Below are 10,410 nucleotides of genomic sequence, written 5' to 3' on the forward strand. Positions count from 1 at the left end.
TGTGCTCCTATGCATCAGCATTTCTGTCTCTCTTGGGTAAATCCCCAGCAATGCTATTGCTGGGTCATAAGGGAGTTCTATGGATAGTTTTTTGAGGAACCTCCACACTGTTTTCCAGAGCGGCTGCACCAGTTTACATTGCCACCAACAGTGTAAGAGGGTGCCCATCTCTCCACACCCTCTCCAACATCTATAGTCTTTTGCTTTGTTCATTTTAGCCACTCTGACTGGTGTGAATGACCTCCATTTAAAACATTTGGAGTCTGAGGCACAGAGAAATTAGATGGCTTTCTAAAGTCATTCAGCCACTAAGTAGCAAAAAGGCCAACCCTTGGATTGCAGATTTGCTCTTTCCTACTCTCCTTGTGGTTGAACTCAGCGAGCTGCAAGGCTGGGGGGAATGCTTGGGATAATAAAGGGATGAGGTTACTGCCCCAATGACGTCAAGGTCATTATCATGAAGGTGTAATAGCTAATAGCTAACATGGTATTCCTCTGACATTTCAGGTAAACATGAGAATTCGTGTGCAATCCAAGTAGAATTGTCTTAGTGTTTCATGGAAACCAGGCAATTTTGATCTATGGTAGATCTATTTAAACTGTATTTTATGAACATATTTTCCAGATTATAAAAACATAAATGTTCATTATAAATAACTGTATTATACAGATAGATGTGAACAAATAACTTTTATCAGTGATATGCCTTAACCAATGGATAATTTGTGTTTCTGGTTGTAGTTTTTCCATGTTTCTTCTTAGCAATTTTATGTGCATATATATTATGAAAATTTATAAAAACAAAATTGGAATCCTTTGCCAAATACAAATTTGAATGTTACTGTTCACTTGATAATGTAACGTTTGCATTTCATACAGACTAAATGTTTTGGATAAATGCCATTAAACTTTTTTTTAATGTTTATTTAGTTTTGAGAGAGGGAGAGAGACACAGAGCATGAGCAGAGAAGAGCAGATGGAGAAGAGACCTGGCCCGCAGGTCGGTCAAGGCAGGTCCTAAGGGAGGGAGGGAGAATTGAGGGGCAGGGAGCACAGAAAATGGAGGCAAGACAAGGCTCTGATCAAGCCTCGTTTATTGAGAGAACACACCTGTCTTTTAAAGGCAGAAGAGGGGCGACTTGACATAAGTCAGTTGCTAAGAAACAAGGGCAAGGATAAGGGAGAAACTAAAACTGCAGTTTCAGCATAGCACAGTGCCTGGGAAACTGATAGGAAGGCCCAGCCTACAGGCCCTGAGCCTGGGAAACTGATAACGCAGCTCAGCTGAGCTGGGAGTGATGACGCAGTTCTGCTGAGCTGGGAGTGATAACACGGTTCTGCAGAGCTGGGAGTAACAATGCAGCTCTGCTCTGCGGGCTGCTGATCTTGCAGGGTCGAGGCACGTATCTTTTCTTCTTCAGCAGCTCCAGACAGAGAAGGAGACACAGAAACCAAAGCAGGCTCCAGACTCTGAGCTGTCAGCATAGAGCCTCGATGTGGGGCTCGAACTCAGGAACTGTGAGATCATGACCTGAGCCAAAGTCAGATGTTTAACCAACTGAGCCACCCAGGCACCCCCAAATTTTTTTAAGTTTATTTATTTATTTATTAGAGACAGAAAGAGAGAGGGACAGATGAATGGGGGAGGAGCAGAGAGAGAGAGAGGAGAGAGAGAGAATCTGGAGTAAGGCCCTTGCTGTCACTGCAGAGCTGGACAATGTGGTGCTCAAGTAGCGAACCATGAGATCATGATGTGGGCAGAAACCAAGAGTCAGACGCTCAGCTGATTGAGCCCCACAGGCACCCCAAGTGAACACCATTTTAATGTATGTATCTTAATACTTTATAATTAAATTATACTTACTTAATTACAAAATTACAAAAATAGCACATCGATTATAGAAAAGCACATTGAAAAATACTGAAATATCTTAGGAATAAAAGCAGAAATTTACCAATGATCTCTTATCTAAGACAGCTGCTTTCAACATTGTGGTGTGTTTTCTTCCATTTGGCTTATCGTACACACATGACTTCATTTCTATACATCCTATTATTTTTAAGATTGACTCATATCTCTATGCATATGTCTCTGATTGTTTCTTTAAAATCAGTCTTAGATGTGAAATTGCTGAATTAAATATTTTGAACATTTTTAAAGGTCATGCTAAATTTTTCAATGTGTAGTATCTACTCCAGAAAGCATCAACTAGTTATACTTATGAGTAGTCATGTTTGAGAGTAAACATCTCACTATATTGTTATTAATATTAAGGAATATTCTCTAAGGGTATTTACTTCCTTGTTGTCTCCATAGCAATTCTTGGGAAGGAAGTCTGTTTTATTTTAACAAAATATATATTTTTTCAAATATTCAGACTACTTTTACCTTCATTTCTCTAAAATATAAATACTATAGACACAACTATGATTACATCCATGAATAATCTTTCTTGAGTGATGGAACAAATGCAGATTTCCAAGATGTGCTAAGTTTATAAAACATGGCTCCAAATAGAAATACAGCAAAATGATAGCATTTGTTGAGTAATGAAGTTGTTTTCTACACACATCTTGTTAATAGGTAGGTGAACTTATAACTTGCTATAATATCATTTTAGGACTTTGGAAAATAATTAACATGATTAAAATTTTATCAAATTTTGTCATACAAGTATAAATTTAAACATGAATTCATGCATTTTTATTCTATTTTTTCTTTCTCTTTTTAAAAAAATTTAAATTAATGTTAGTTAATATATTGTGCAGCATTGGTTTCAGGAGTAGAATTCAGTGATTCATCACTTACATACATATTTATTTATATATATATTTAATAAATAAAGAGAGTACATCAGTTTGATAATTCCCTTTAATTTCAGATGGTTCCTCACATGAAGAATATTGCGTTATTATTTGGAAAAAAAATTTTTTTGAGGTTGTTCTCCACCTTAAATTTAAATAAGGTGGTGTCTCTATATTTTTCATTACTGTATTTTAGGAATATTTTGAATTATTCTTGATACAATTCTGTTGTATGCTGTAATATTATATGTAACTCTTTTCCTCACATTTTTAAACCATTTCCTCCTACTAGTTATTAAGTGACCCTTTGTTTTTCCATTGATTTGTGATATCACCTTTATTATACACCAAGAGAATCTATTTCTGGCATATTCTATTCCTTTGAACAATTTATACATATATTTTTAACTAAGTTCATATAATTAATATAGATTTTAAGAAAGTGTTAATTTCTGGTAGACAGATTTCATCTTCATTATTTATGTATTTCAAATTCATGGTAGGATAATGCAAATCAAATGCTTCTACCTATCTAATATTTTTTAAAAGTATTTTTAACCAATAAATTATGCATGGGATGGCTCAATCTGGATAGCAGATGCAGCCATACACATGAAAATCAAATATGGTGATACATACAATACAAATTCCTTGTAAATTATTGGAAAACACAGAAAAATATTTTAGTCTCCATTGTATTGTTATATTTTGGTCCCCACACTGATGGGCAAAAGTATGGAATCTTGGCCATAGAATGATCTGCTTAGGGATGAAAGGTTACCAGTGGGTTAAGATTTTTTTTTTTGCTAGAAAAGCAAAGAGATTATAAATAAAAAGCAAAATATTTAACTATTAATATTGTGTACTTTTTAATATTTTTACACAAACATTTATTTTTGTACATACCACTGTCCATAATGCAACATGATTTTTCAGCAAAGATATCTAAACACAGAATCTTATTCCCAACTAGGTTGTCCTTTGTTAGCAACTGTCTCCTGAAAGACTGATGTGCCCACACATACTTCTTAACTGTGCATCATTTCAAACACTGAAAAAAAAACCAAACCCTATGTTAATTTGAATTAAAGTATTGGGGACAGCTGGGTAGCTCAGTCAGTGAAACATAAGGCTCTTGGTTTTCAATTTGGGTCATGATCTCACAGTTTGTGAGTTCAAGCCCTGCATTGGGCTCTGCACTGGCAGCATGGAGCCTGCTTGGAATCCTCTCTCCCTTTCTCTCTGCCCCTCTCCCACTTGCTCTCTCTCTCAAAATAGATAAACTTAAAAAAAAATTAAGCTTTGAAATAATCAGAAGAAAACATTTCTGAGGTAAATTGCAGTTGGGAAATTCACAATGGAAGACCATAAAACTATCTAAAATTAAGAGGCATATTATATTTCAGGAAGTATTTGCCCTGGAAAAGGTAAAGTGGTAAATGTATTAAGATATGATTCAAAGTACTAAAACGCCATCATACAAATGAAGAAAATTGATAAAAATACAAAAATGCTAAAAATAATGAGTAAAATTATTAGTAAATAAAATATGAATCAAATGATCTAGTTGCCAACTTGCCAACCTCAAACCCAAAATACAATATGTTAAGATATTGGAACTGGGGTTCACCATTTGTAGGAACTCTCACACCCCCATTCAACTCTCATGTCCGAACTGGAGAACATACCAGTGTAGTTTAGACTGGGTTTTCTTTACAGAGGAGTTGGAGCTGACTCGAAAGGGCCAGTTCTTACATATTCAGATTTGAAACCCAGTTGTTAAAATGATTGTCTTGAAGTTGGCAGGAGCATGGGAGTATTTACAACAATGAAAGAAACTGGCAAAGGCTACCACCACGACCTTATCTTTACACCAATGGTTTATGCTTTCAGTATTTATCAGATTAATCTTATGTATTTTGTAGTTCAAGGGATCATGGTCCTAATGGTGTCTGTAGATAAATCTAAGGCACAAACCAATCACCAATAAATAAATAATGATGATTTCAAACAAAATAATTGAAATAAGATTCTTTTATGTATTTATATTTGGCTTCAAGAAAGACTGGCATGTTCTACATTATGGATATCAAGAAAACAATAATAACAGTTTTTCCGAAAATCAGTTTAACATTATGTTTTCAAGAGTCTTAAAAATATATAATTTTACTCAGCTACCCCAAATTTAAAAATGTGCAAAAATCATAATAAAACACTTGGGACAAGAATTTCATTGTAATGTTTGCTTTATAATTGAGGAGAAAGAAATGAGTGGTCTATTAAATACAGGCAGTCCTCACTTTGCATGTGTAACTAAAACCTGTGCTGAATTCAGATGTGACCTTCTCTGCATAGTTATCAAAAAATCTATCACAGCTGCCCTGCATTTTGTAACACTGAGGCATAAGTGGATGCCAGACAGAGCAAAACTGGCTGTAAGTAACCAGAGCTTCCATAAATGAATGTTGACCGTAGTCATAAAGGAGAATTTGAATATCATGGGACTGATTTTTAAATTAGAATGTTCTACAGATATTAAAATAAAGAAGTTACCAGTTAATGATAGGAAAAATGATTTTATGTAGCTTTTTATGAAAAAGGAAGGGTGCATCAATATATACATTATGATGACTTTGTTATAGTAGAATTAAGAAAAAGAAAATCGTTTTTATAAATTTTAATGTTTTTATTTATTTTTAAGATAGATGGAGAGAGATAGAGTGTGAGCAGGGGAGGAGAAGAGAGAGAGACACACAGAATCTGAAGCAGGCTCCAAGTTCTGAGCTGTTAGCACAAAGCCAGTCAGGTGCAGGGCTTGAACTCAGGAATGGTGAGATCATGACCTGAGCTGAAATTGGACTCTCAATGAACTGAGCCACCCAAGCACCCCAAAGAAAAGTAAATCTTGTTCCTTATATCTATGTACTAGTTTTCCAGGATAAACAACTATCTTTTTTTTATAAGAAAACAAGCAAACAAAAAAACTATATATTTCCAGTATGATTCAGATCCCAGGATATAAATTAAGAGACCTATATTTGTTAATGTTAAAATATATAAATAAAAGTAGGAAAAGGCAAAGGTGGGACTGTTCTATAATTTATTGAACTGAAAGTTCATCTAGGTCATTTTAATTCAAGTTTTATTATTTTTCTCCTTAAAAATATTGTGCTTATGAATGTATTGAGATTCTTCAGGGGTGAATAGAACCAGGCTGATTTATTTGTGAGCAGTAGGGTGGGAATAATTCAATATCAATCTCTACCTACAATGTTTTAATGTGGAAACAAAATTTGTTTTTAATTCTGAAGTTGACTTCTTAAAAGATAATTTCTGAAATAAAGGATTTTTTTTCTTCTTGAGCTGTAATATTATCATCATAGCATACTTTGACATTGAGGTTAAGTGAAACACATTTCCATTGCAATAAATTGTAACTGATGGTTTTCTGATGTCTTTATATCTACTCTATTCACACATACAGACAATGAAGTGAACACTTCCAATGCTATTGGCAATGAAGAAAAACTTGGGTACCCATTCACTGATAGTTACTGTACACATCAGGAAGGACATCCAAAAGGCAAGAAATAATAATAAAAAAAGGCAGGAATAAAACTTGAAATTCTACCCTAGTAACTAACTGATCAGAGCTGTAACTTCAAAGATTTTTGTAAGAGGAAAAATAAAAACTGCCAAAATATTAAAAGGAAGAGATATTAAATGTGGCACACTAATATCAAACTAAATTATGCACTCTAGTAAAGACCAACTTCAAAGAGTATAAACAATCTGGAATAATTCTATGCTACAATTTAGTTGTAAAATGCTAAAACCATGCTTATTAGAGTAGATGCTATTTTAAAATAGTTTGTGAGTAGATAAGAATTGAAAGATAATATGTAAAATTATAGAACAAATTATTGTCAATAATGTAGAGACAAATGATAAAAGCATCTATGTAAGCAATAAAAATTCTAAATCAAGAAATGGGTATTTTTCCATTAGAACTCACTTGTCCTTTTCTGCTACTTCATTCTTAGTGTATAGAAATGCAATGGATTTCTGTATATTGATTTTGTATCCTGTGACCTTACTGAATTCATTTATCAGTTCCAGCAGTTTTTTGGTGGAGTCTTTAAGATTTTTTACATACAGTATCATGTCATCGACAAAAAGTGATTGTTCTTCCTTACCAATTTGGAAGTCTTTTATTTCTTTTGCATGTCTGATTGCTGTGGCTAGGACTTCCAATATTATGTAGAATAAAAGTGGCGAGAGTGGACATTCTTGTCTTTTTCCTGATATTGAGGAAAAAGCTTTCAGTTTTTCAGCATTGAATATGTTAGCTATGAAGTATTCATATATGATCTTTATTATATTGAGGTGTGTTCCCTCCAAAACTTTTTGTTTAGGATTTTTATTATGAATGGATGTTTTACATTGTTAAATGTTTTTTCTGCATATATTGAAATGATTATATCATTTTTATCTTTTCTAGATTATCTAATTTATTGGCATGTAATTTTTCATAATATCCTCTAAAAATCCTTTGTATTTCTGTGGCGTTGGTTGTTATTTCTTTTGTTTCATTTTGATTTTGTTTATCTAAATCCCCTCCGCTTTTTTTATTGATGAGTTTGACTAAAGATTTATCAATTTTGTTGATCTTTTCAAAGAACCACCTTCTGATTTCGTTGTGATGTGTTCTGTTGTTTTCTTGTTGTCATTGTTGTTGTTGTTTTAGGTTTTATTTCATTTATTTTTGCTCTAATCTTTATTGTTTCCTTCTTATTACTGTTTTTAGGTTTTGTTTGCTCTTCTTTTTTAAGTGTAAGATTAGGTTGTTTATTTGATATTTCTTGCTTCTTAAGATAGTCCTGTATTGCTATAAAATTCCCTCAGAACAGCATTTGCTGCATCTCAGAGATTTTGCACTGTCAGTGCAAAACTCAGTGCAGGGCTCAGACTCATGGGCTGTGAAACCAAAACCTGAGCCAAATCCAAGAGTTAGATGTTCAGCTGACTGAGCTAACCAGGCACCCTTGGACTGATTTCCCATGTCTGAGGTATCTGGTGTGGGGGTCTATTCCTCTCATGTCTCCATTTCTGCCATGTTCCTCCATCCTGTGGACAGTGCCACAGGTCCATTTCCACCCTTCCTATCCTCTCTGATGTGGCTTCTTCTCTACATTTAGCTGTGGAGAGTTTATTCTGCCAGTCTTTGGGTAATTTTCTGGGTTATTTCACTGACGAGGCAATACTCTAGGTGTATCCATGGGTTGAGGAAAGCCTAGGACCCTCCTATGCACTGTCTTCCCAGAGAGTCACTGTCATTGTTTTAATTCCTGCCATTGAGGTGGGTGGGAAGTGGTATCCGGTTGTAGTTTTAATTTTCATTTCCTTGACAATTATAGATGTTGACATTCTTTTTCTGTCATTATTGACTATTCACATATCTTTTGTGAAGTGCCTAGTCACTTCAGAATTTTTTTTTTTAATTGGACTGGTTATGTTTTCAACCCTGAGTTGTAGAGAATGTGCATGTATTCTGCATGTCAGTCGTTTGTTAGAATTATTTGATATCAATATTTTTCCTAGTCTGTGGTTTGCCTGGTCTTTGTGCTCCTCAAATTTCTCATGTATCTTAACTTCCTCTTCCACACTCATTACATGATGCTGCTTCAGTGTTTACAGGGAAAAACAGAATTTCTAATAGGAATTCCCACTTCACTATATTAAAAAAGAAAAAAATTTACCTACCCTTATTTTATACCTTCCATAGTATTAAAACAGATGGCTACTATTTCTAATTGTGCTAAAGATCTCTTGGACAGAACTAAGCCGCGTTTGTACATGTTACGTAGGGATATTGGCCTCAAAGGAGAATTCAATTCCCAGGGCATCAAACTGAAGTTATGCCCATGAGGAACAAAGACTCCTTTAATTGGCTTTTTAGAATTATTTTTTAAATACTCTACAAGATATGCTTAAGAAATACATTATAAATCTTACCACCTTGTTTTACAAAACATGGCAAATCAGCTTTTACAGGTAAATCACTTTATATATTGTTTACTAAAATATATATGTATTTTACTATGTTGTTTTGTATGGATATATATACTGTTTAATAAAATATATATATTTAATCTTTACTGTGTTCTTTTGTATGAATATTAGAATCCCAAAAATGTGGAAAAATTGCATCTAAATGCATTCCATCTTCATTTTTCTTCATAGCACTTGGTTTTAACTCACATAATGATATATATCTTTGTCTATGTATTTAGACAAAATATATGCTTTTATTATATATGCTCCATGAGGTTGAGGGTATTTGTTTTCTGCTTTAATCCCAGAACCCAGAACAGAAAAAAAAATATCAGTCTTTATAGTGTAAATGAATCAATGAATATGTGACTTTTCAAAGCAAAAAGAAACATTCTTTATTCTGTAAACTCTTAGCTAAATATCAAGAGATAATACTTATCTTACTAAATAAACTTTCTGAATGACATTAAGCCAGATAGCAATGGTTTTCAAGTAAAATTCTGTTCGAAGATTTATCTTCTAGGATATATCTGAAACAATAGTGTATCAGAGTTGGTGGGAACCTACATATCCAAATTCCATGTTGGTCCATGTGAATGATGCTAATTGCCTGTGACTTTTCATATTTGAATTTCATTTCTTTGGCTTTTTTTAATGTGGAAAATTATCAAATATGGAGTTCCTCAAAAGATAGGTATACATATATGAATATAGCAATAAAATATTCAATATTAATACATTACTATATATTAATTAGTATAAATATGAATATATTAATACACACACAAGAGTGACATTGTGTGTGTATGTGTTTGAGATACAAAGACAAAGAAATAACAAGAGACACAGAATAAAAATATTTATGTAGATAATCTAATGTATTTTTTAAATAGGGAAATTCCACAGTAGATGAATATACCAATGCGTAAGTGATGAAATGGATGGAATAAATTCAGAATCTGGATAAGATGAAATTCCTCACATTCTCCACCATTCTCAATTTAAAAGGGATAAGAAAATGTCTTCCTCAAACCACACCACAGTGACAGAATTCATTCTCTTGGGACTCACAGACGACCCTGTTCTGGAGAGGATCCTGTTTGGGGTGTTTCTGATAATCTACCTGATGACACTGGCAGGGAATCTGTGCATGATCGTGCTGATCAGGACCAATTCCCACCTGCAAACGCCCATGTACTTCTTCCTTAGCCACCTGTCCTTTGTAGACATTTGCTATTCCTCCAATATCACTCCCAATATGCTGCACAACTTCCTCTCAGACCAGAAGACCATCTCCTATGCTGGATGCTTCACACAGTGTCTGCTCTTCATTGCCCTGGTGATCACTGAGTTTTACATCCTTGCTTCAATGGCATTGGACCGCTATGTGGCCATTTGTAGCCCTTTACATTACAGTACCAGAATGTCTAAGAACATTTGTATCTCTCTAGTCATGGTCTCTTATACTTGTGGCTTTCTCAATGGACTCTCCCAGACACTGTTGACTTTCCACTTGTCCTTCTGTGGCTCCCTTGAAATCAATCATTTCTA

At 34.0% G+C, this 10,410-nt stretch overlaps 1 protein-coding gene across 1 annotated transcript in view; it reads left to right on the forward strand.

Annotated features, from left to right (window-relative positions):
- The first annotated feature begins 9,877 nt into the window (after positions 1–9,877).
- The window catches only part of LOC115271870 (olfactory receptor 5M10-like), a 1,247-nt gene continuing 714 nt past the window's right edge, over positions 9,878–10,410 (forward strand). The window contains exon 1 of the mRNA XM_029914844.1: positions 9,878–10,216. Within this exon, the coding sequence (XP_029770704.1) occupies positions 9,878–10,216 (339 nt within the window). The remainder of the gene's footprint in view (positions 10,217–10,410) is intronic.

This window comes from Suricata suricatta, chromosome 11 (genome assembly GCF_006229205.1).
Source record: "Suricata suricatta isolate VVHF042 chromosome 11, meerkat_22Aug2017_6uvM2_HiC, whole genome shotgun sequence".
In the NCBI taxonomy this organism is placed as follows: Eukaryota; Metazoa; Chordata; class Mammalia; order Carnivora; family Herpestidae; genus Suricata; species Suricata suricatta.